General features: G+C 50.0%; 1 protein-coding gene across 5 annotated transcripts in view; it reads right to left on the reverse strand.

Annotated features, from left to right (window-relative positions):
• The window catches only part of EXD3 (exonuclease 3'-5' domain containing 3), a 3,187,846-nt gene that overhangs the window by 1,487,941 nt on the left and 1,672,622 nt on the right, over nucleotides 1-27,283 (reverse strand). For all 5 annotated transcript variants that reach the window (XM_069609779.1, XM_069609780.1, XM_069609781.1 and 2 more), the window contains one exon: nucleotides 16,442-16,652. In XM_069609779.1, the coding sequence (XP_069465880.1) occupies nucleotides 16,442-16,652 (211 nt within the window). The remainder of the gene's footprint in view (nucleotides 1-16,441; nucleotides 16,653-27,283) is intronic.

The following is a 27,283-nucleotide window of genomic DNA, read 5'->3' on the forward strand; positions in this document are numbered from 1 at the left end:
GGCAGCGAGGTGCTTGCAGCCTGGTGCCGCCTTTTATACAGGCCATTAATGGTTAAACATTCTGTTGCTAAATAACGAAAATAGAATGATTTTGCTAAATTGGGCACGTCGCAGGCATGAGGAACAGTCAGCAAGGCGGATGCCGTCTAGTAAGCAATTGAAAGGGTGCGTTTGGGGAATGGAAGGCAGCACACGTGCCCATATGGCATTCAAGGATTTGGTATAATTAATCAGCTATTCCGCTTCCAGACTTCGGGGCGACACAATCAATTAGCAAGTTTTACAAAAGCGCGGTTAGAAGCGGGGAGCGGCCTCAGAGAGTGTTCGCTTTTAACAGAGCATACTTCCTGATCAAGCACAATGGGTTTTAAGAATTGTGTCGCATGTGGCGCGACGCAATGCATAATTTTTATGACAATGTTGCTTTGATGGCATGCCCCTCTTGCGGCCACGGCGGTTGATGGCCGCAACGCAGGTATTTTGATGGAAATGTTGCTTGGATGGCAGGCCCCCCTTTTGCGACCACACCACCATGGGCGCACCAGTGTCTAGCACTTGTTTAAAACTGCTGTGGGAAAGGGGCCCCTGGAGTACTTAGGAGTGAGGATGGGAGTGGTAGCGCCCCTCTGGCCTTAAGTGGAAGTCAAGGGTGTTATTGGTAGCCATGCGCATGTATTAAAATAAGGAAAGGTAACGAATGGAGGAAAATATTAGGGACTGAGTTGATGAGGCTGCCTCTGCTTTCCCTGTGTGTGCATGGGGACTTCTCTCCTTTCTGTGCCGAGGGTAATAACACGGGCCGCATGCGGCACGGTGGATCCGACAATCAGTATGGGGTTGCCGGGGGAAGTGCGTTGGGTGCAGAACTTATCTAAAACAATTGGTTTGGGCAGGATGGAACGGGGTATCATGCGATGGAACGACGATCAAGTGGTAGTGCATTAGATTTAAAAGGGCGGGGCTTTAAAGTGCGGATTTATCGGGCCTGGGACCGTTGTAGGCCTTAGCAAGGCTGCGCGCGTATACCACGGTAGAGGGTTGGGGTGTTATCATGGGCGTGAAGTGGATGGTATTATCAGTGTAATGGGGGGGGGGACATGGCGCTGGCAATTCTCAGGCGGGAAATTGGAGTGAGGGAGGGGGGAGTTGAGGGTAATGTGCAGAGGGCATGGGCCAGTGGTGCATTTCCGGTATGGTAGTTAGCTAGCACCACGTTCCACTATAGCGTCAATGAACGGATTGATCAGGCACATGGAGGGCAGGGGGCACTGGGGACTCGGAAATTGGACTGCGCAGCATGGCCGCGAGGGAAGGGGGGGGTGCCTCTCAAGAAGGCAGAAGAGCAGGGCAGGGGAGGTTCAGGCGCTCAGCAAAGGGGACAAGCCTTGTATGGGAAAAGGGTCGGAAATGACTTACATAATAGTTGAAGGAGAGGAGTAGTGGCAGTCAAGGATCGCTAAAGGTCGGGCCGCATTGCGGCTACTACGGGTCAATGCAGGTTGTACTCAGGCTGACGCATGTTTATTTTGGGAACAGTCTTGTGGGGTGAACGGGCGGCACCGGCCGCTTCATTGAAAGGCCTCCTGGTTTGTTTTTCGCATGAGGCCACACAACGAGTTCGGGGGCTCATATCAAACGGATTTACGGCATAGCTATGGGGGTAACATTTGGGGGGGGGAAGTCCTTTAGTTACATTAGTTTAAAAGATAAAGTTGCTGCTCCTATGCTTTTGTTACAAAAGAAAACGTCCCACACGTGCGAAATAGGGGCGTAGGAAGATGTGAAAAACGGGCACTCAATGCACTGCACTGGATGTTGCTTAATAATCATCGGGCGCATGCGTTTTGGGGCTTGTATTGCGCATGGGGGGGCACGCCAAATGGTCGGAAAATGGGGGCGAGGAAGGTGTTTTGAATGCGATGTTGCAGCAGCGTGGCACATCACCCGTAGCGGGACGACTGCTCTGGCTGAAGGAGCATTTCTCCATTGTTTTCCGCGCAGGTGAGCCGTTCCATGGGCCCCGCAATGGCGGAGGGAGGCGAGTAGGGGGCACGCCGCAGTAGGTAATGCTAGGGGGGCAGGCGAGGGCTGAGTAATGGTGTCCCGGTTTGGGTTGGGGGTAGCGTGCAGGCGGTGTGGTGGAAATGCCACGTACAATAGTGTGTGGTGGGGGCATCCGTGCCGGCAACAATAATTTCGGTATTTCCTACTAAACCGTTGCGGGGTGTATGCAGGTATCAAGGCCCCCAGTTACTTCGGTGGGTCGCGACGTGGGGGTACCCCGTAGCGTAATGGGCTGATACCGTGGCAAGGTGCGATAACTGTTGATGGTGGCGAACATATGCAATTTTGTCATTTACAATCAATATAGAAAGTAAGCATATAACGCTGTCTGTGGGGCCAGCTTGCTGCATGGCCCGCTTTGTCAAGGCTTGAATATGTGTACGCAATTCTCAAATCTCGATAAGCTGACAAAGCGTATGGTGTTGTCCATGCTGTACCTATAGGTTTCGTTGACGTCATTTCCCTCGCTGGTATATCATGTTCCCGAGGGCGTTCATACAACCACCGCCTTGGGATCATACCAATGATACATAAGGCACCATATAATGCATAAGACATGTTGCTTAATCACTGAGCATTGCAGGACTATAATTGTAGGCCTACATGCTAGCCTTGGAAGCAAGACGACACAAGCCACAGTAGTGGGTAAATTATTAGTAGGAAAGTAACCAAGCAGCTTTGCTACACTTGGCAAAGCGGTAACGGATGGGTCTGGGCAATTGGGGCTAAAAAAGGGCGCGCAGGCTCAATCCCCCTCTCCCTTTTCAGGGGAGGGGTGCTCTGGCTTGCGCAACGAGGACAGGCAAAGGGGGAGTAACCAGGAGGGGGGCAGAAAACAGCAAGGAGTGCTAGGGGGCCGGTAAGGACAGGGGCGAAGTGAAGAGCAAACAACCCGGAGGGAGGAAAAAACGTCCCGGAGAGCAAGGACTCGCCAAGCGGCGAAGGCACGGGCGGCCACGAGAACCCACCAGCGGGTGTTAGGCATGAGAGGGGGCCCCCACGAAAGCGGACGGCGAAGACAAGCGGGGGCCCACACCTCAAGAAAACAAAAAGGGATCTGGAGGAAGAACTGGCAGCGTGAAAGGCACGGCTGGGGGCGACACCGGCGGGCCCCATAGGCATTCCAAACCCACAACTACCCACCCCAACCCCACAGCCGACCGCCCCCCTGCCTAAAGCCCAACCGAAATTGATCACTCCTCCGGACCGTGTGGCCGGCAAAGAATGACCAAAGCTGCAGAGCCCTATTATGGGGAGATGTATGGCATAAGGGAGGGGGGGATATCGGTCATCATCAGGATATCGAAAACAGACCAACAGCCCAATGGATGCGAGTTAGTGTTGGCCAGACCGGGATAGGAAGCGTTTGGCCCAGTGGAAAGTATGACAGCATATTTTGCGATCAGGGGTGGGGTGAGCCAGGTTATTTGTTCCGACACGAGGACGGATCCCGATTTACCCAGTTCCAATTCAGGCAAGTCTTGGGGGGGGGGGGGCCCTGGCAAGTTCCGGCGTGAATCCGGTTCAAACGCGGGATGCACATGATGGGGTACAGATCGAAAGGGCGTGGGGGGGAGGGGGTAAAGGGGAGTCAATTCCGCCTCTTACCACCCCCCCTACCCCGCCCCCCCCCTCCACCCCCCATCGCCAAAACATCCCCACGAATGAACAGAAGGGGAGGCGCGGGGGCATGCTAAAAAAAAAAGGGAGTGTCCTGTGCAGGCTGGGGGGAACTCTCCGCCGCCGGAAGCCAGCAGAGAGTCTTGGAGGTGTCACAGGTCAATCCCTTTAACGAAGCACTGGCAGACCCATAGGGGAATGATCAGCCAACAGATTAGATTTACGGCGCCCCAAGAGTAATAGGCTGGGGGAGGCCCTGGGAAAAAGGGGAGGGATGTAGGGGACTTGGGAGCCAATTCCAAGCCCAAAATCTGCGGGGGGGGGGGGGGACGACGAATAACAAACTCACAAACAAGGCCATCAAGGGAAGACGGTCGGGGGGGAACAAGAGGAGACTACGGGGGGGTCAGGTAACAGTGACAAAATAACAGCAAGGGGAAGTCTTCACGGAAGGAGGGGGGCAGGAGGGGGAGGGAGGTGGGGGATCCAAGACAGGGCGGCAAGGCTAATAGAGGGAACAGGGGAGAGGAAGCCAGTCCCAAGGGAGGGGGGCAAGGACCAAAAGCTGGGGGGACATGAGACGGGGTACAGAAGAACAGGGCTGGGAAGTCGGCATCTGGGGGGAAATGGAGCCAGGATATGGAGGGGCAGAAACGACAGGGGGGGGGGGCTTGGCGGGACCTAAAAACTGGGGACCTGGGGAGTGGAGGAGCATGCTTGGGACAGGAAGGAAGGAGAAGGGGTAGGGTACCCAGAAAAGACATTACGCTGGCAGGGGGGCACTGGGTCAGGCTTCACAGAGAGGCCTTGGGGGAGAGGGAACTGGGAAGTTCTTAGGGGCTCGGCAAGACGGAAGGGAAGCATGGGGGGCAGCGTAGCATAGATAGGATTGGGCTTCCAGTACCAGCAGCAATTGGGGGACGAAGGGGGGGACAGAGTAGAGTAGAAAGGACTTGAAATAGACGGGCATCGCAAAGAGATGACCATATAGGCAGGAAGAAAGGTGTGGGCCGGCACCGGAGGGCGGTGTCGGCCTCAACAACGGATGTGGGAAATGTGTAGCATTGGGGCACTTGTGGTGGTGCCGGTATAAGAACCTGAACACTAGCGAGGCACCGCGTGGCTGCCGGTTTTATCTAGACCCAGACCCAGGGCACGGGGTAAGTGTCAGGGTAGGAGGGGGGGGGCAGGGCATTCCCAACAAAGACCTAGAACAAAAGGGGGGGCAATATGGAAACACGGTCATGGGAAATCTACAAACGGCCGGGGGTAGAGAGAGGGTATTAGCAAGGGCCGGGCTCAACCTGAGGCGTCCACCGGACGAGGACGTTAAGGGAGAGGGGGGGAGGGCAAGGGATACCTAGGTAGCCGCACACAGAGTAGTATACCTGTGGTGGTGAATTACGGATCACCTGTAAGATAACTCCAAGACTTTATGCAAAATAAAGCTGCTGAGGCATTTTAATCTTCCAACTTTACAACGTGTCTGAGTTGTTTTTCCAACATGTGATGTATGACAGATGGCGGGTTGCATGAGGGGAGGGGAGGGAGGAAGTGAGGGGCCAGGGCATGGAGGGAGGGGGGGGGGAGTACAAGGCACTGGGATGCCCACGCTATGGAAAGTACTGAAAACGTGGACATTCCCCCTGCTGGCACTGAGGAAGCAATCGGTCAATCGATACTTCCCCTGCATTTCCTCACATTATTAACAAGCAGCACTTTCTCAACGAAGGCAATCTCATTCCAGCTGTAAAACCAGTGAATGCACACAATAACCAATAAGCGTGAATAGCACAACTGAATTCCCTCTAGGCACTCGCCAATGCAAAATGCCTGCAGCAACACAAGCATAGCACACCTGTGGCCCTCACAAGTGACACCACACACAGATGCTTCTATCCAACCATCCATCCCTCGACATGCAATAACAACCAAGCTGGCAGTGCTTCAGTGACACATGAGTGGCAGATCTGCGCCGTCTTAAAGCAGGAGCGGTAGAGGTGGAAATGTGGTGGAAAGTATTATCTAGATCTGAGAGGCGGTCACCTCAAGTTAGGGGTAAAGGTTGAACAATACCGGCAGGACTGGACGAAAAGAGGACGGTGCAGTCCTAATTAGGGATGTCAGAGTAAAGTGCTGTTAGTCTACTGCAAAAAAGCGAGAGACTGCGCTAATAAAATGTTCAGCAACGTGCAGATATTGAACATTTTATAGAAGAAGGTAATAGAAAAGTCATTGGCAGAGTGTGGGCGGGCTGGTGATAGAGTATTGAGTGAAGCAGGTACAGGACTGAGGCGAGACAGAAGGATTCTGGTAATATGGTAAGGATGGGCATCTAGAGAGGAGTAGAGGATGTTAAAGAATATAGCGCTACGAAATGATAAAGAGAAAGTACTGAAGGCAGCAAGAGAAAAAGGGCAAGTGACTTACAAAAAAATAACAGTTGGCAATATTTCCGGATTATCCGAAAGAATTAGTGGAGGGAAGCAAACTATTCTTGGAAGCTAAGAGTTTGGCAAAAGAAAAGGAAATTAAAACTGCATTAGTCAAGCCAGCAGTCCTTAAAATATATTTCACAAATGGCCTTAAATCAACAGAAGACCCTGAAAAGGCAAAGAGGTGGCTTATTAGCTAAAACAACTAAATTCAAGGTATTACATAGGGTTCCTGTGGTTCCGAGTATGGATGAGTGGTTGAATGTATTTAGTATACAATACACAATTTAGGATATTTTACCTGTTGGCACACTTTTATACATATTTACTTTCCAAGGTTTAGATGTTCCTTTTTAAGATGGTTATATAGATGGTTTTTTGTACTTAAAAATCACTTTTAATTAGATTTCTGCTCATCAAAATGGTGCTGTGCAACAGCTCTGAATCCGTTTACGTTTAGATTTTTAAGTAAGTTGATACGTAATAAGGTTTGGTTGTTTTTCAAAACACGATGCATTTTTCTTACGTCCCTTCTTCTAGCTGTAAGGAAGTTATCGGAAGGTGCAGATTTCGTCAAAATGGAGGTTGTGGAACATAGGGTTGGAGTTCTGTGCTTGGTTTTTAGAGTGGTTGTCGGATGCTTTCGGTGTAGGAGTGGCGTGTGTAATGTAGTATATGTATTTCCAAGAGGCTTGGACACTAAACGGGATTAATTTCTTCCTGCACAACTTTGCGGGTGTCCCGGCGGACCTGAGAGGAGGGGGCCGCGGCTCCAGTAAGTAGCACGCTGAAGGCCTTGACATCACTGGCGCACCTGTTTGGGAGGTCCGTGACATATAGGAAGGTGACGAGATGGTTTGCCGCTTGGGCAGGCTGACTCCAGGGTTAGAGATGCTATGGCCCAAGCTCTGGTGACGGAGTCGCAGTCCTGTTATAAACAAGGTATCAGAGACTTGGCGTATATAATATAATACCGCAGAGATCAACTTAAACAGGTATGTTTGACTAGTTATTAGTCTTCGTTAACCATGTCCTACTACTCAGTTGTTTTAGTCAATGGAAAATGAATGTGATTCTCTATAGTCCCTTATTTGTTCTTTTGGTTCCGTTTTCATCTGCTCTTGACAATGCCTTACTTATGCTCTGTTGTCAGCACTTTGAAGTCCACGCGCCATGAAAAGCATTATGCACATTACGTCTTTAACAGCATAATATAGTGAAATAATCAGCATTTGTTGTATAGTGGTGTCTGAAGCATAAAGCAATCTGTTCTATTGCCAGATTTTGTACTTTCTTGTATACATAGTATACGACTTGCTAACACGTGTCGTTGTGTACACTAGCCAATAAAGACAATAACCCATGCCTTGAAGAGAAAGAGGGGGCAATTAATAAAATATTATCTATAATCTTGGTGAATAGATTGGAAAAGATTCTCCCAAGATTAATACATCCTAATCAAGCCGGTTTCATAAAGGGTAGAGTTTCAGCTTCTAAAAAGCGAAATGTGTTACTTACCTTGGAAGAATGCCAAAAAATGAAAATGGATTCAGTGGCCTTGTCCCTTGACGCAGAAAAAGCGTGTGGTCGTGTTCGTTGGGAATTTCTGCTAAGAACAATGGAGAAGATGAATTTCGGAACTGAGTACCTAAGTTTGATTAGAGAGTGTTATACAAATCCTACAGCAGAGATTAACACGAACAGAAGAATATCTGACAAATTTGAATTGCAGAGTGGGACGCGCCAAGGTTGTCCTTGATCCCCTTTACTCTTTGTGATTTCAATGGAACCACTGGCTGAGGCAATGTTTGTATTTGTATTTATTTTGTTTATACAGCGCTTTCATCCAAAGCGCTTAATAAGAGCTAACAGGGTTACTGGAATTAACTTTAATGGGGTTTGTCAAAAGCTTCGGTTGTACATCGATGATCTCCTAGTGATTATTCAAGACCTTACAACATCAATTCCGGCCCTGATGAATTTGATTGAGGAATTTGGTTTGGTGTCGAATTATAAGATAAATTGGTCCAAATCGGAAGCTTTACCCTGCACTCATTCGACCAACGGAATGCTGATAAGGAACTTTGGTTTCAGATGGTGCCCATTAAGATGAACTACTTGGGCATTTGGATTACGAAGAATATAAAGGAAATTATGAGCCTAAACATGGATTTGATAATACGAAAACATTGGAAATAGAGAGATTGGACTTGCTTAGCCTGTCATTGGGAGGCAAGGTAAACACTATTAAAATGAGAACACCGAACATAAGGGACAAGTTACCTGTAACTGTTGTTCTGCAGCATGGGTCTGGCATGGATTCACATGCTCATGAATATTCCCCGTCGTCAGGCCGGGAATCCTCGGTAAAGAAAAAATCAGTATCAGTTTAGTTTCTGATCTGTCTTTTTCAGTAGTAACCAATCACTGGTCTCTGGGTCATACTGCCCCCAGCCAATGACTGCCCTCTCCCTAAGACCCGCCTCTGGCAGCCATCTTCAGATCTGGTAGCACGCAAAGTGGCATTATGACCAAGTGAAGAGCCGCAGAGAGGTAGGAGGGAGGGTCGCATGTGAATCCATGCCAGACCCATGATGGAGAACAACAGTTACAGGTAAGTAACTTGTTCCTTCTCCAGCATGGGATCTGGCATGGATTCACATGCTCATGAATATAAGAATACATAGCAGTACACACATGCACAACCAACGGGAGGTGGCAAAGGCTCAACATTAAGCATTACATCAAAAACTCAACATTAAGCAATTCTTACCTCCTCACCAGGCTCACCTTAGGCGAGCAGGTTGCGCAGCACCGCTTGGCCGACCCTGGACCCCTCCCTGGAATCCCGGTCGACGCAGTAGAATCTCGTGATGGTGTGCGTCGACCTCCACATAGCAGCCCTGCAGATGTCCAGCAGGGGCACACCAGCCAAGAACGTCGTGGTAGCAGCGATAGCTCTGGTCGAATGGGCTCTCAGACGGCCAGGCAACGGTCGGTTTACAAACCGATGACAGTGCATGATGCAGCCGGAGAGCCATCTGGAAATGGAAGCCTTCGAGAGAGCCGTCCCTTGATTCACAGGTCCAAAGTTCACAAATAGCTGTGATGTCTTCTGAAAACTCTGTGGTCCACGTAGAACTTCAGCGCTCTAGCCACATCCAGCGAGTGCAAAGTCCTCTCGGCTGGTGACGAAGGAGACGGGAAGAAAACAGGTAGCACCAAGGGCTCGTTGAGGTGGAAGTCCGACGGCACCTTGGGCATAAAAGAGGGGTGCGTCCTCAGCACCACCCTCGTGTCGTGAAAAGTCAAGTATGGAGGCTTGCAGGATAGGGCCTTGATCTCTCTCACTCGTCGTGCGGAGGTGATGGCCACAAGAAACGCAGTCTTCCACGACAGGAACTTCAACAGTGCCGAATGCAGGTGCTCGAATGGTGAGCCCATGAGCCTGGTCAGCACCACGTTGAGCTCCCACGCCGGGGCGGGGGCCTTCACCGGCAGGAACGATTGGAGCAGTCCCTTCATAAATTCCTTCACCAGGCGATGGGACCACAAGGACGCCCGTCCCGTGGTTCTGGTGTATCAGGAGATCGCAGCCAGATGTATCTTGATGGAGGCGTGAGCCAGTTCAGCCTTGGCCAGCGACAGTAGGTACGGCAGCATTTGAGGGGCCGTAATCCGTAGAGGGTTAATCTTCTGTGCACGGCACCAGACAGAGAACCTCTTCCACTTATGTCCGTAGCACTTGAGAGTTGAGGACGCCCTGGCCTTTGCAAGGACCTCTCTGCAGTCAGCCGGGATATCGTACCCTCCAAACTCCAGTGCTGCAGGAGCCAGGCCTGCAAGTGCAGCGACTCCGGGTCGTGATGAAGTATGGCGCCTCCTTCTCTGGAGAGAAGACCCACGTCCGTCGGCAGCTTGACTGGTGGGGACGCTGACAAGTCCAGAAGGTTCGGGCACCTGATCTGCCTCGGCCACGACGGTGCGACGAGGATCATCCTGCACCGGGACTTCTTGAGCTGGTTGACGAGTCGGAGCAGCAACGGCAACAGAGGGAACGCATATAGGAACAGGCCGTCCCAGGTGAACGAGAAAGCATCGCCCATGCTTCTCGGCTGGGGAAACCTGCTGGCGAACCTCTGGCACTTGGAGTTCATCACCGTCGTGAACAGGTCGATCTGGGGTTTTCCCCATCGTCGGAAGAGTCGATCCACTTGATCCTGACATAGTTCCCACTCGTGGCATGAGCGTAGCTCCCTGCTGAGTGAGTCGGCGATGGTGTTCTTTATCCCTGCCAGATGAAAGGGCACCAGAAACATCCCTTGGGCGACGGCCCAACGCCACAGATCCTGGGCTTCCGGATGTAGAACATTGTGGTGGTGTTGTCGGTGAAGATTCTCACCACCTTGCCCTTGAGGGACGGGAGAAAGGACCTGAGGGCCCAGAACACTGCACGGAGCTCCAGGATGTTGATGTGGAGTGTCTTCTCCTCTGGGAGCCAAAGGCCTCTTGCGTGAAGTTCTCCGGTGTGCGCTCCCCACCCTTCCAGGGAGGCATCCGTCGTCACCGTTATCTGGTAGGATGGGGTCTGAAAGTCTGTGCCTGCCGTCAGATGAGCGCGGGTGCCCCACCACCGGATCGCTCGTCGGAATGTCTCGTTGAGCGGAATCCTGTCCTCGAAGCTGCCCGTCGCTTGGATCCAGCGGGCGTCAAGGAACTCTTGCAGAGGGCGCATCCGAAGCCTGCACAGGCGCACAAGATATATGCAGGAGGACATCATCCCGAGGAGGGACTTGATGGACCTCACCCTGGCCACGTCCGTGGCCAGCAGACGCTGCACCTTGCCCTGGATGGCCTTCGTCCTTTCCTCCGACGGCGATGCCAGACGCGCCACTGTGTCGAGCTTGGCTCCCAGAAATAGTGCGACTTGCGATGGGACCAAGTGGGATTTGGGAAAGTTGATGGAGAATCCCAGGTCCGGGAGCAGCTGGACGGTCTTCGCTGTGTGATCTACGGCGAGCTCCCTTGTCCTTGCTCGGATGAGCCAGTCGTCCAGGTAGGGTTAGACGTGGTCCCCTGCAGGCGCAGCCGCGCCGCCACCGGTGCGAGGCACTTGGTGAACACCCTGGGTGCCGACTTCAATCCGAACCTGAGGAACTTTCGGTGTCCTTTTAGAATGGGGATGTGGAAGTACGCATCCTCCAAATCCAACGACGACAGGAAATCACCCTCCTCCAGCTGTCCCAGCACGTGCTGGAGGGTTTACCATCCGGAACTTCTGTGCCTTGATGTACTTGTTCAGTCGTCGCACGTCCAGGATGGGGCGCCATACTCCCGTCTTCTTTTTTAACAAGGAAGTACCTTGAGTATACTCCGGAGCCCCGTAGCCTCTTCGGGACAAGCTCGATGGCACCTTTTTTGAGCATCGCCCTTACCTCCAATAGCAGTTGAGGGACGCGATTTTCCTTCCTCGCCACGGGTGGAATGCGGGGGCACTTCTTTAGAAATTCGAGAGCGTGCCCCTGGGCCAGGGCCTCCAGCACCCAACGGTCGGTGGAGATGGACTCCCACACGCTGATGAACGTCGCCAGCCGGCCTCCCACTGGGGTGCTTCGGTGGGGGCCCCACACCGCTGTCGGTTCAATCTTGCTTGGGGGACGCCTTGCCGCCTTGGCCTCCCTGGCGCCGACGGCAGGGTCCACCCGACTTGCCTCGTCCGCTATAGGCTTCCTGCGACAAGGAGCGGGCCGCTTGGCGGTACGTAGAGGAGCCACCGCCAAATCCCTTGGAGGCACCCTGCTTGCCTCCGGTGCTCCAAAAGGACGGCCTTCGTTGTCGGAGAACGCCTAGGGCCTTAGCTGTCTCTGTGTCCGCCTTGATGGTTTGGAGGGACTCATCCACTGTTTTCCCAAACAGATTGTTCCCGTCGAACGGCATGTCCAAAACCTTGGCTTGTACCTCCTGGCGGAAATCCGTCGCCTTGAGCCACCCTCGTCATCTAAGGCAAACGCTGTTGCCTAGCTGGCGGAAACCGGTGTCGGCAATGTCCGTTGCCACCGTAATGGTGTGGTCAGACGCCACTTTGCCTTCTTGCAAGATCTCCAGGGCCTCGATCTTGTACCATAACTCCCTGTAGTAGCGGGCCACGATCGCAAGGGCGTTGGCCGCCTTAATCGTTGTTGCCGCTGACGAGATAACTCGTTGTCCCATTGCGTCCAGCTTCTTTCCTTCGCCGTCCGGCGGGGAAGTTGACGTTGAGGCCGATGACCCCCCCGCTTTCTTCTTGGCCGCCGCTGAGAGGACAGAGTCAGGGGTCGGTTGTGCCCTAAGGCACTCATCCAGTAGAGGCACGGCGAGGACTGTCTTCCTCTTGGCCTCACGCCGTTGGTAAAGAAACCCTTCCTCCTTCTTCTCTTCGGGGCAGAGCTGAAAAAGCTTGGATGCCCTGGCTATCATTGCATGGAAAGATCCAATCTCGTCGGGCGGGTAGGCCCGAGCTGGGGGCGATGGGAGCTCCGTTCCGTTGTCACCGCCGTCGTCGTCGGTACCCATCGTAGCCGTGTCCGTTCCCGCGTTATCCCAGGGTTGGGGGGCATGGGTAAAGGCTGAGCAGGCCGCGAGGGCTGAAAAGGCGGGGCTGGATGGATCCGTCTTCTCTTGTTCGGGGGGCTTCCCGCCGGGCCTGGCTCTGGCTCTGGCTCCTCCGTCGAGCCTGGTTCCGGATCCTCCATCGGTGGTAAGGGCAATCTCGTCCTTATCTCCGGACATAAGGATTGTGTCGCCAACAAAATGGCCGCCGAGTTATTCTGTGGCTCCGGAAGCGACGGGTGACTAGGACCCTCGCAGGTGCCGCCGTCACTCTCGTCGTCACCTTCGTTGGGATCCCTCCTGTGGGGACGGGCCTCTTCGACACCCTCGTCGAGGCCCTCTAAGACTTCTACCAGCTCCTCCTCGGATGCTGTGTCCGTGTCCACAATGGCCACCGCCCCCCCTCTTTTTCCGGGGTCTTCACGGGGGTCTTTTCGATGGGTCTGAAAGAGGCTTCCCTCCGCGGAGGCAGGGAGACTCTGGGCCCCAAGGTCACCGCTACTGGTGTAGCCTCCACAGGCTGCGCCAGGGCCGCCGCGACTTCCTCGATAGAGGCCTTGGCTGGGTGAATCAAGGCCTTCACCGCCTTGGGTGTGCTTGAGGCCTTCACCTTGGGGGGAGGGTCACCGCCTCGCTCCCCCTCGGCTGAATCCTTCGAGATCGACCGGGGCCTTCCCAGAAGCTTACCCGGGTTCTCGGATTTCCTCTTCCCTGAACCAGAGCGTTGGCTCGTAGTTGATGGTGCCGGGGAAGGAGCGCCCTGCCTGGCAGCCGAAGAGCCTGACCTTTCAGCGTTCCCGGTGCCCGCGGACTCGCGGTGCTTTGCCTTCTGTTGGGCCCCCGTCGCCGGGGCACCCTCACAGGACTTAGAAGACCGCTCGGACTTCTTCTTCTCATCTGATGGGCTCTTTCCTTCCAGCCAGTTGGAGAGACAAAGGTGTCGGTCCCTGATGGTCCGTTCCGACATGTTCCTGCAAAACGCACAGTCCTTCTCCACGTGCGTCTTGTCCTCATGAAGGCAGTAGAGACATTTCAAGTGCTCGTCCTCCTTGAACACATTCTGCAGCTGGCATCCAGAGCAAACCCTGAACAGCTTTCCGGGCGTCGAGCTTCCTTTCTCCTGGGCCATGTTCGGGTAGGCCGCAGAAACTTCCGGAATCCTCCAAGAAGCGTAACTTGACAAAATATTCACCCTTGAGGGGGGTAGAAAAATCCGACACGGATCCCCGTTAATCGGATGTAGAGACGCTGGAGCTTGAGGCTCTATCTGACCGAAAAATGAGAAATTCTCTTTGAAAAAGCACCAAAACGCAGCAAAAGCTCGAGAGCTAAACACAAGGTCTCCAAACACTTGAGCATGCGGTAAAAATCTGAAGATGGCTGCCAGAGGCGGGGCTTAGGGAGAGGGCAGTCATTGGCTGGGGGCAGTATGACCCAGAGACCAGTGATTGGTTACCACTGAGAAAGACAGATCAGAAACGAAACTGATACTGATTTTTTCTTTACTGAGGATTCCCGGCCTGACGACGGGGAATATTCATGAGCATGTGAATCCATGCCAGACCCCATGCTGGAGAACCTATATCATGAGTATGATCCATCTTCCAGTGAAGAAATAAATATGGAAGAAGGTGGATAGTATAATCCAATAATTCATATGGAATAAAAAAGGTTCCAAGACTGAAGTTTTGGAAACTACAACTAGAGAATGAGATGGGGGATTAAACATTTCTAACTTTGAGCATTACCAGGAAGCATTCAGGTTGCGACATATTATGCCTTTCATTGTAGACGAAGAGGATGATTGGGCAATCGCTGAGGCTAACATGGTGGGCCCAATAAGCACATGGGCAGTCCTGTCAACTTCCAGTGCAAACTGTGGGGCTCCTTCTGCCTTGACGGAAATTTTGAGATCTACCTGGAGGGCGTATGAAACGACATTGAAAATTAAACCAGGTCTAATAAACACTGGTTGAATCCAGTAATGAAGATAAAGAACAAAACTGTATTTTGGATACATTTTTATGCAGCAGGAATCCATCCAAAAAATGTAAGATTTATTTGAAGAAGAAAGGTGGAAAACGTTTCAAGAATTAAAAATAGAATACAACTTATCTGACTGCACTTACGGAGAATATAGGAGTTTGAAACGCACAGTGAATTTGCCAAAATTGGACAATTCAGACTTATTGAATACTATTAAGAAAATAGGCAGTCAAGAGAACATGGTACCTAAGATGTAAAACCTGTTAAGCAGGTATTCAGAGGGGAATAAAAAGATCTTGGAAACATGGTCGGCATGCCTAAGTGAGGAAATGACGCAATGAAGATGGGAATCTCTGTGTGGGAACATCAGGAGGATGTCTTTGAATGTTGGAGAACAGGCACGACAAGTTAAGATCCTGAACAGAGTGTTTTTGGACTCCGGTTCGAATGCATAAGCAAGGATTGATCATGACGGACACTTGTTGGGGGTGTGGCCACGATCGAGGAACTTTGAAACATATGTTTTGGGAGTGTTTCAAGGTAAGAGATTTTTGGAGAGGAATTGCCGGATTGAGGAACAGGGTGGTGAATGAAGATTTAGAATTTGATTTTGAGACATTGATCCTGGGAGAAGATAAGATATTGGAGGGTTTGAGTCATCATCAAGTACCCTGGATTTTTAAAGGGGTTTTAGTGGCAAAACAACAAATTCTGTGAAATTGGAAGTCAACTGGTTTTCTAACATTGAATTGGGTGGAAGAAATGTTTTAAATGTGCAACATTGAAAAGGTGGTTCTAACAATGCAGAAAAAAGCAGCCCTGTTTAAGAAAATTGAGGGGGGGGGGCTTCTTGAATTTGGATCTGTACTGAGCATGTGTCACAAGGAGAAGTTTGAAGATAAATACATTTCTGATATTTTAAATGTTCATAATATATATATAAATAAAGTTTTTCTCTCTTCTTTTTCTTCTCCCTACTTTCATTCTCTCTGTTCTCCAAGGTTTTAGGATTGGTCATGACATTCTAGTAGGATTGATTTGGGGGAGGGGTTGGGGTTTAATTATTTTTGTCATTTACAGGGGTTTCGGTTGTAAATGTTGAAGTTATTGTGTGTTTTCTTGTTTAATGGAACATTTGAATAAATTGGTTTTAAAAAAAAAAAGAATATAGCGCTACTTGTGCAAAGAGCCACTGAAATGGGGGTGCATGCGCTCTTGGCAGTTGCTAGGTACCTAGCATACAAGGAAGTGCCCGTTATCTTTTACCATCTCATCTCACCTCTTTTATATCTTTGGTGCACTTTTCTGTCAACAGAATCACATTGGATGCTTCTATTAGACACTCAGTTAGTATCCCTTAGTCACATTGTTAAATCCCAACACTGCATATGCTAGTTTGTTTATTTTATTTCTATAGCGCACCTGACCCCGAGGGATCTGGGTGCAGTTTAGGACAAGCTACATGGTTACAGACATAGGCTACGCCCATCCCATCCTCCGCCCTGCCGTCAGCGCGTGCAAGCATAATTCTTCCATTATGTGCCATTCACCTGGCATCTTCATTTGTTAGCCATGGTGGTCAGTTCTGCTCGTACCTCCAAGTACAACCACATAGCCACCTTTGGATGCCATTCTCCTATTCACGTGAACTCTAATATGCATTATAATGTTATCATATTCGTATCCAGTGCAGATTAGAGGTGCTGCTTATTCAGCATTATAATAATGATGCAAGTGTGCAGACGTACCTGCATACACTATCTGCTCCTCCCGCAGGGGGCGCTTCTCCCAGTCGGATAGTTGCTGCGTTTTATCGAGCGGTTTGCCCAGCACATGCTGCACTAGAAGACTTAGGCCCTTCTCTGGCTGCTTGTAGCCATTGTTTGAAGAATCTGGCCCCTCTGCCAGGACCTCAACCGACCGTGCGCCCTCCTTTCTTCCTGTGTGATGTTTCTGGAGCTATGTGGGGCAACAAATGACAGTCTCATTGAAGAAGACAAGCAAACACATCTGCCACAATTGTAAGGCGCAGGAGGCAGGCGCACTGCAGCCACCAGTAGAATACCTTGCCAATAGTTAAACACATGAATCAAAAGAACAAGTCCTCGCACAGACAGCAGCTTTTCCTAGCCTAATGTTCAAGAAAGCGGCTGCATCAAGAGCATGCATCTCTCAAGCTCCCCAAGCAGCCTTACGCGGCAACAGCTCAGGTGGAATAGGTAAAGCGCACAGACAGCAGCAGAGCAAGCTTATGCACACAGTGCCCCATTTGCTAAAGTAGTTCCATGCAATATGAAACGGGAGGCATATATTTTAGGGGCCTTAACATTCAAATAAAAAGAACATAAATGAATCTCAGATGTACATCAACACTGGAAACATTGTCATAACAAAGGAGAAGGACGTTGAGGTAAAATACCATCTCTCTCTATTTAAGAAAAACTATCAAAACAAACCACGTTATAAATGTGATAACTTATGTAAACAATTATATTAATCACTTAATTCATTAACATTACTTGTTTAACTGCTGAGAATAAACAATAGCTACATTAAAACGTGCCGTGCCTTTGCTACTGCCTTGATAAAGTGCCAATGTGCAAAATATATGTCAGCACCACATTTAAGAGTCAACTATTTATAAATAAATGGACACAAAAGCGCAGGGTGTTTTAATGAGTGTAAACTCATTGAAATACAACAATTGTGGACAAAGTAGCAGAAGTTGAGAGTGCATGGTAACCCTTTTAAAGTGAAGTAATAATGTGTATTATGGACATCTGTTCACTAATAATTTTCATGATAAGTATAGAATTGGAATGGTCCAGGATTTGAAAACCATCTCATATCGAGGCTCAGGAAGCGTTGCCTTCACATGGATGAACTTGCGAGCAGGCTACAATTACGGCAGCTTGTGGTAAACGCAGAGGATACAATCATAAATATGGGAGTAGTTTCTTACCTGTAACTCCATTCCTCCAGCATTGGTATCTTTCAAGGATTCACATGCTGTGAATATTCCCCATCGTCAGGCTGGGAAACCCTGGTAACTTTAATATAGTAGTTTTCTGATGGAAAAAACGTTGACACCTTAAGTGTGCCATCAACATCGTTGTGGGTGCTTTTGCCAGCACCAATGAGAAGTAGAGTGAATAGCCCTGTGCCCCACAGCGTCCCCTCAGATTGTAACCACTCCAAAAGGAGGCCTCAAAGGATGTTTGCCTGAGGGGGGAGGCTGGTAGGCACATGTTACGGGTAAGAAACTACTCCCTTATCCAGCATTGGATCTTTCATGGATTCACATGCTGTGAATAGATTTTGTAGCAGAAGAAAAGCTTGGAAGTGTATCTCAGGCAAACAGAAAGTAAACCTTAAGTAAACATGAACATAAGAAACAGCATATAGCCTTAAGGTAAAAAACAGGAGCAAACACCGGAAGCTGCAGGGCTTACCTTACTGGAACAGTCGTTGGAGGTCTGCCCGTCCCATCTGCACATCTTCGGCATGTTGTTGATGTAGACAGTAGTGCCTGGTGAAAGTTTGGGGCACTGCCCATGTTGCTGCCTGGCAAATTTCCCTGGTGGGTACCACCGACCATAGAGTTGCTGAGGCCTCCGTGGACCTCATGGAATGAGCTCTGGGAGCTAATTGTAATGGTCTGTTGGCCTTTGTGTGGCAGAAGGATATAGTAGAAGCCACCCAACGTGAGATACCTTGTTTCGAAATCGACCTCCCTTTATTAGAAGGGCCAAAAGCCAAAAAGAGCCGATTAGAGGGTTTGAATGATCTTGTGCAATCCAAGCAGTACTTCAATGCTCTCTTAACGTGTAGAGAATGCAGAGCCTTTTCAGCAGGAGTAGAGGCATTAGGAAAAAAGGTTGGAAGAGTGATTGTTGCATTTTTATGAAATTCCGACGTAATGTTAGGAATGAAATGCGGGTTCTAGAGAGAACCACCTTGTCCCTCATGAAATGTAGATATGGTGGATCAATCACCAAGGCCTGGAGTTCCGATACCTGTCTCGAAGACGTAATGGCCACCAGAAAAATCACCTTCAAAGTGAGAAATGTGATGTTGGGCTCAAAAGGAGGTTTCATAAGGGCTGTTAGAACTAGGTTAAGACTCCAAACAGGAGGAATCCTTTCCCTTGGTGGGGAAAGGTTAGAAAAAGGCCCTTCAAAAAATGCTTGATTAATCCGTCACTGTAAAGAGGAGTAGATGTCCTTTTCCGTCACAAGCAGCACAAAATCTCTTCCACTTACGGGCATATGAGATGTTGGTGGATGGAGCTTTTGCGATTGCAAAAATGCGGCGACAGTCTTGAGGTACATTTAGATTTCCGAACTCAGATTGGTCAGGAGCCATGCTGCCAATTTGAGGGAGTCTGGGATGTGATGTAATATCATCCCTTTGTTCTGAGACAGGATATCCGGCTGGGATTCTAGGTGAAAGGATCGTCCACTGCCAAGTGAAGAAGGTCGGAGAACCAGGTCTGCCTGGGCAGAACGGGGCCACCAAGATGATCTTGCAAGGAGCTTGGCGACTCATTTGCATAGTTTTCCTTATGCGAGGAAAGGGGGAAACGCGTAGGCAAACATTCCAGTCCACGGGAAGGAGAATGCATCTCCCCGGGAATTTGGATGAGGGATCCTGCTGGCATTGCTTGTTTTCGGGGCTGGCAAAAAGGTCTAGAGGGGGAAGGCCCCATTTCGCGAAGATCTTTGCCACCTGGGTGCTGTTCAGTTACCACTTGTGTGTCTGTGAGGAATCCCTGCTGAGGTTATCTGCCTGTTCATTCTGTATGCCTGGTAGGTGGAAGGCTAAGATTATAATGTTGTGCTGGATGGCGCCAGTGCCAGATGGTTTATGCTACCTGGGATAGTATCTCTGAGCATGTCCCTCCTTGCTTCCGCATGTAGAACATTGTGTTTGTGTTGTTGGTGAGAACCCGCACCACCGAGCCCTTGAGGGGGAGAAAGGAGAGCCCAGTGTACTGCCCTTGACCTGGAGCTGGTTTAAATGAGCACCCCATTCTCTTGGTGAAGCATCAGTCATGACCGTGTATAGGAAGTCTGGTTCCACCAGAGGCATGCCCGTGTGATGATGTAGGGGTGAGTCCACCATTCTACGGTGTCTGCCAGCGGCCAGGAGATGACTACTCTGTCCGACAAGGAGCCCTGGGTCTGGGAACATCTGGATGAGAGAAATTTCTCTGCTGGGTGCATGTGTAGGCGACTGTTTGGAAAAAGAGGGATGTATGATAACACGGTGCCAAGGAGAGCCATTTAATAGCGGATTGTGACGGACTTGTTTGGTGTAAATGAGCCCACTAGAGCTAGGAAGTTCCATACTCTTTCCCCCAAGGGTTTCACCTGATTGTGGTTTGTCAGGAATTGTGCTCCCAGGAAGACAAAGCTCTTTGAGGGAGTCGAGCAGGATTTGCTGCAGTTGATGGCAAAGCCCAGTCGTAGTAGAAGCTCGGTGCTGTTGAGAGACTCCAACGTCTGTTGGTAAGTTGATCCCCAAACCAACTAATCGTCCAAGTATGGGTATACGTGATGGCCTTTCCTCCGGAGGAAAGCTGCTGCATGAGCCAGACACTTGGTGAATGTTCTGGGTGCTGATTTTAAGCCAAAGGCGAGAACTCGAAACTGGAAATGGCAGTTGCCCATTGTAACCCTGAGGAATTTTCGGTGCTTTGGGTGAATCAGTATGTGAAAATATGCATCCTTGAGATCTAGGGACGCTAAGAATTCTTGGGGCTGCACTGCTCTTATTTCGTCTTGCAACGTTATCATCCTGAATTTTTTTTCCATGTGTTTTTCTTTAGCCCCCGAAGGTCTAGAATCAGGTGCCACTTTCCATTTGGTTTCTTGACCGTAAAGAATCTTCAATACACACCCTTTCCCCTTGCTGAGACCGGTACCATCTCGATGGCCCTTTGTTGTAACATAAGACGTAACTCTCTTCTCAAGATGTGAAGGTGTGATTGAGATGCCTTTATGGGTGGAATGGGAAATTGTGGACATTTGAACTCCAACAAGTGGCCGTACTGGATAGCATCTAGTACCCATCTGTTTGTGGTGATTGAATGCCCATCGTTGGGGTGGAACGCCACCGCTCCCTCCTATTTGACTTTGTGGCACTCATTGCTGTGTTTTGTTTTGACAGCCTCTTCGGGAGAAGGAAGAACCCCTTTTTCTCTGACCCTGGTAGTCTCTGCTGCGTTGGGTGGCTTGGAAGTTACGCTTGTAGGCTTGCGAATAATATGTGGATCTATTGTATCCTTTGTTGTCCCGAGAGGCCGAGAATCTGGAGTTTCCTGAGACTCCACGAAATGGGCAAAAAGATCTTTTGCTTTGCAGAGTTGTAAGTGACCTTGCTGTGTCCGAATCAGCTTCCATGGCCTTTAGAGCCTTGTCTATCTTTTCACCAAAAAGATACTCGCGCTTGCATGGCATGTCTACTACCTTGTGCTGTACCTCCTGGCAGAAATCTGTGCAGATAAGCCACGCTTGGCGCCTGAAAACTACCCATTGTTAATTTGTTTAAAGCCGGTCTCGGCAAGGTCTGAAGCAATATTTATGCTGTGGTTTGAAGCCTTTTCCCCCTCTCGCACCAAAAGCATAGCCTCCTTCCTTTGCTGTTCTGGCAGGTGGTCCAATAGTGGGGCTAACCGATGCCACATTTCCCGGTCATATCTTGCGACAATGGCCAAAGAATTTGCTGCTTTCACGGTCGTCGCTCCTATAGTAAGAACCTTCTTCCCAAAGGCATCCAACTTTTTTTCACTTTCTGGAGGAGTGGCACACTTGTGTTGTGTGCATGCTTTCCAGCTAGCTGCAGCTGATACAACAGACTCCGGTGTTGGTTGTGATGTTAGAAACTTCAGAGTGGATTCTGGAGCTTTACATTTTTTTATCCAAGCAACCTCTCACTGCTGGTTCCATAAATGGGTGTTTCATTGTACTGAGGCCTTCCTGCCATACGTCATCCAGGATTGGAATTGAAAAGACAGCCTTTTTACTTTTTCCCCATGTGATCAAATAAGAAGCAATTCTTCTTTTCTTCCTCTGGAATTCGGCCGAACTTCTGGCAGACCTTAGCCATCATGGAGTGGAATGCTCCTATGTCGTCCGGGGCAGATGGTTGAGCCGGACTACCTGGTGCATCCTGATCTGGGTCTGTGTCCCAAGTGTCCGCTCTCCTCGGAGAAGAGGAGCCGGAGGAAAGTGTGTTCTGTGGAGCAGTGTCCTGGTACATGTCAACCAGCTCACCTTCTTCCTGTTCTCTCTGTCGAGTGCTAAGAGCTCTTGGAGACGGGCGAGGAGGTTTCGCCAGGTATTGCCTTCTAGGGCGAGTGCCCTGGTCCCGAAAAGATTCAGAAGTGTCCTTCTGTTGAGGTGTTACCTGTGGGCTTTCAAATGGCTGGACTGTTGGAGCCTGAGGGGTAGGAAGCCTACCATCCAGTTGTCGGAGGAGAAACTCGAGAGAAGAGGACCTGCATAGATAGTAAGGAGCGAGGATTTAGGAGAGGATATTGGGATTGGATATCTACCATGTCTACTGACGTGGATGGTAAGGAAGGTGTTTGAGATGTCTGCTGCAGGCCCAACACAGATAGATCTGGAAAAGGTGGTTGTGAACCTCCTTACTCAGGATCTGACTCGAAAACTGCCTGATCGTCATAAGGAGGTGCCTTGAAATCCAATGTAATTTCGTGTTGCAGAATCTCCTCAGGTAATATGGTTGGGGACCTTTCCAAAAGAGGTTGGTCAGGTACTGTAGGCCCAGTTGCTTGTTTTAATATGCCCTTGGGGCAGAACTTCTGTCTCCAATTCAGAACACTCCGGTCCAGTAGACTATGTACGCGTCTGTTTTTTCGCTGGGGATTTTTCCTTCATCGTCGACGAGGTGTTCGTCGAAGGAATGGGAGTCGACGTAATTGTCATCGAGGTGATGGTTGACTACTTAGCCGTCGTCGATGCAGTCGTCGACAGGAGTTGAGACTTTAATGGAGGCACTACTGTCATTGACGTGGTCTTCGTCGTCATAGTTGACGTCGTTGGTGAAGACGCCGGTCTGGATGACGATTTGGGCTTCAAGGGGTGTTTTGTGGACTTGTGTCCGGAAGAAGACCTGTGGGATCCTGATGACAAGTGATGGTTCTTGCCAGTGGAAGAAGACTTCTTCGACGATGGAGATTATCAGGACAAGTCTGCCAACATTTACGGGTGTGAGCCCTTCTCTCTTGGTCCCTCCGACCGAGACATTATGGAAGCGCTCTGAGACGAGTGCTTAGAGAGTACCTGTGACCCTTCACCACTTGAAAGAGGCCTTTTCAAAGGTAATGAATGCTTGGCCTTATCATGACTGGACGATAACTTAGTCTCACCGGTCCTCTGTTTGTCAGCGGTTCATCAGATTTTGATCTCTGGCATGACAGTGATCTCTTTTCTGAGGGAGTGGCTGCCTTGTCACTGCGTGATGAGCCGACCTCCGACGCCAGGTAGGCTGCCTCATTGAGCCAACAAATTAGGCAGCTATTTCTGTCTGGAAGGGTCTTTTGCGAGAACCCTTGGCAGATATCACATTCTTTGGCCGAATGATTTGGGTACAGACAATAAAGGCACTTAGAGTGCCTGTCTCCCTCGTATACGTTCTTCAGGCCGCAAGTCTCACATGGCCTGAACAAGGACTTCTTCGGTCCCGAAGATTCCATAACAGGGTCGGAACCAAGTGAACGGTTTATAGATGTTTAAGTAGTGTGTAGAAATTAAAAAAAATGTGATCTTTTCTCTCCCCGTTGTCATTTCTAAAAGCACTCGCCCCTCCATTCCCCAACTCACATCCCTCCAAAAAATGGCCAATAAAAGTATGAAGCATTATGTGGGGCCCTATTTGGAGAAACCAATACTCAAGGCAGGACTAAGGCGGCGGCAGCCACCCTTGTAATGAGGTCCTATATCTTTTAAAACATACTTATAACTTGACCCGTGTCTTACCTGTCTCCAAACCCGCTCTCCTGGGTTCAAAATCACCCCGGTGTACCTCGCTAGGAAGGTGGTAAGGGTAGGGAAGATCAAGAGGTTAGGGCAGGCAGGTTGCCCAAATACCCCTCCCCCAAGGAGAAAACACAAAGAGTAATTGGAGCACAAAAGGAAAGGCTGACAAAAGAATGCTAGTGTACGGTTCTTTGATTGTTTAAAGTTTACTTATATAGTTTTCCAGTATACCAGCATCATTTTGTGAGTTTTACTATAAAAGGGGCAAACAAAAGACACTATATACAACTTAAGTTAATCCTAAGCATCTATGTTACTGACAAAATAAAACACAAAAATATAAAAACAGTCCATTAAAAACAATAAAGGGCCTTTAGAAAATATATACAAAGTCTATACAGTGCACTGTATTAAAAACTATAATTATGTTACTTGCAAGACAACCAGGCCAGGGTTGTCTCGAGGTCCTTGTTGCTGCTCTTGGGTTCTTCTTTCTTCCTGCACTCTTTTTTGGTGGCTCTTGTGGCAGTAGGCGGTAGCAGCAGTGTTGGGGACCCCCAATGTCGTTTTAGGGCTGGCAGTGACCGGCAGCAGCTGCAACAGCGAAAGTATGAGGGGGCCCCAAAAGTCTTTACATGGGCTGGGCTGAGTATGTCAGGTGCAGCCCAGCACTCAGAGGCCACATGGGGAACCTCCACACAACTCACTCCACCTGGGCTACGTCTGCCAGGTGTGGCCCATGGAGCTTCGGCAGGCAGCCTAACAGATGGTGACCCTTATTTTAAATTCAGCCCCCAGGAGGGCTAAAAACATATTTTGGGCACTCCCCTGCTATGGGGAGTGCCAGTCATTAAAGATTTCCAGGGCCCAGCGGTGATGGGATGCCACCTGGGGGGTGGCAATGCTTACAGGCACTCCCTGCTTATTAGGGGAGTGCCAGCATAAAGGCCTGGGCCATAGCAGTGTCAGGGTGTAGAGCGGAGCGCCGTAACCCTGCTGAAGGGTTTGCAAAACTCTCAAAGGGGGCTCCGCTAGTGCCGGCAGTGACCATTTTTTTTCTCCATTTTAAGAGTAAAGGGACCCTCGGGTGCTCACGCACAAGGGTCCCTTACTCTAGTTTTTCCCGCTTGATCCCCCGGCGCGGCTCCTGCACCAGGGATCGAATTTTCTTTTTTCGGGATCCTGGGAGTGGCTTAAAGCGCAGGTAATCCTGTCATTAATCCCTGACCGGGGGTTACATGCTCACCCCCTTTCAACCTATCCCCGGCCCGGAGGATAGCTTTGGCCTGATCAATGCATTTATTCAGTTATGATTTAGGATAGGCTACTGGTTGCCACCCAGTACCCTGAATCTCAGGTACCTCCCACAATAACCCTAAACTCTCAGGAACCTGCTCTAGAGAAGGAGGGGCAGAAGACAGAGGAACGCACTGGGCTCCTGTGTATCATATGTTAACTTCATAACAGGTCTGATCTCCCTGGTCCTACGACAGAGAGCATCCAGGGCCTCATGCGGGTTTACTTCCGGACTTGGCGGAGTACTCTGCACCAAGTCGGGGTCCTTATCTTCCAGAGGAATAGGTAAGGGTTCCTCTGCCACGTCCATCGTAGCAGGGGCAATTGGAGCAGGATCAGGACCTCTGAAGGAATACTCTGAGGATGGGGTTCAGGTTTGCTAGGAGTGGGATCTGGCTCTGTGGGTGTAGGAACCCACACGAATGTCTGATCTAAACATAGGTCTGGGTAGATGCCAAACTGATCACCCTCTGCATCTCCACTGGCTTCCATCTGATGTTATCTGAGCCTAGGTAGCTGGAGAAGCTTCAGGGGATTGAGACTTCGAAAGAACTTCTTTCAGCATGGAGTCGCTGCAGTCTCATCACCGGTTCCGTGGCCGGTTCATCCTCTGCCACCTCTAGTGTTAGCTCAACTTCATCCCCGACTGGGAGCAGGTGGTTCTGATGCAAGGTCTTGATATTCCTTGGCCATCATTCCTTTCTCAGTGGGTAGACAGAGAGCTCTCCCAGCTGATGCTCTATGATTTAAACCTGAGACTCCCACTTGTCGGCTAGCTTGTTGAGTCCTCTCTTTCCCAGGCTGCGGATCAACACACGATCGCCAGACTGAAGTGCGTGAAACCTGACTTTGGCGTCATAGTGGCGTTTGATCCCTTATGCCATCTTCTCCAACGCAGCCTGGGCGAGTGGATATGATTGCTCCAGTTGGCTCTTGAGATGCTTAACATAGCTGGCGTAGTTCTCGTTGCCTGTTTCGTCTGCGGACACTCCAAAACAAAGGTAGCCAGGCGTGCCCACCAAACATCAAGAAATATGGTGCAAATTGGGTGGCATCATTCTTCGTACAGTTGTATGCATGGGTCAGGTTGGCTACATGCTGACTCCATCTGTTCTTCTCTGGCATCAGGGTGCCAAGCATGACCAAGAGGGTCCGATTAAACCTCTCCACTTGGGCATGCTCCCCCCAGGGTGATTCTTGAGTGCAACCGGTTCCAGCCTCTGCTTGATGAGTGACGATTCAAAGTCTGGTCCCAGGTCAGAATGAATCCTGGCCGTCCAGCTGTAGTGCACAAAGTATTTTTCCTACAACATGCGGGCACTGGTGGAGGCATGCTGATCTTTGGTTGAAAACGCCTGCACGTACCGAGTGAAGTGGTTTGTCACCACCAGGATGTTCTGTACTCCTCGCCTGTCCATCTCCAGCTTGAGGAAGTCGATGCAGATAAGGTCCATGGGCCCAGAACTCTGCAGATGAAGATAATCTGCAGTGTGAGCCGTGGTCTTCCTGGTGACACACGTGGCGGAGTGCTGGCAATAATACTCCACATCTGCTGCTAGTCTGGGCCAGAAAAACCATGAGCGGATATACTCAAAACTTCTGTCGCTGCCAAGATGTCCATTCTGGTCATGGAGTGTATACAATACAGCTTGGTGGAATCTCTGTGGCAAACCCAGGCGATGTAGTAGCCGGTCTCCAACTTTGCTTTCCTTGTACAGGATTCCACCCTTCTGCACTAGCATCTTCCACTCCTTCAGCATTGCAGCTTGGTCTGGTTCATGGATGTCGTCTCTGGACATAACCACTCCTGTGGTCTTGGCTTTCAGGAACAGAGCCATGCCAGTATTCGCTAGCTGTGACATATGGATCTCATCTCGGGTCAGACACAGTGGCTCAGATACCACCAGACTAGTGATGTTGCAGAAAATGGCGGGTACCGCCTCAGCTAAGGATCCAAAGCAATCCATAGTCCTGGCTCTGTCTGGCTCCTGCTGACGTGCAGCCTGGAAGATGACTCCGACGCCTGCCGAAGAAAACTCCCTTCCACGATGCGGATCCAGCTGTATAATCCGACTGAGGATGAGGCTTCAGAGAGAGGGCATTGATGTTAGTGCGCCCATGTCTGCACTGTAGACTGAAGTTTTATGTGGACAGTGCAGCAAGCCAACAGTGTCCGGTAGCATCCGGCTTCACCGACTTCAACACATACATAAGGGGGTTGTTATCCATTGTGAGAAACCTGACGGTGTTCTCCCACCCACTCCCTCAGGATCTTCCATTCAGGTGGAC

The sequence above is a fragment of the Ambystoma mexicanum genome, chromosome 8 (assembly GCF_040938575.1).
Source record: "Ambystoma mexicanum isolate Mex_15411 chromosome 8, UKY_AmexF1_1, whole genome shotgun sequence".
Lineage (NCBI taxonomy): Eukaryota > Metazoa > Chordata > Amphibia > Caudata > Ambystomatidae > Ambystoma > Ambystoma mexicanum.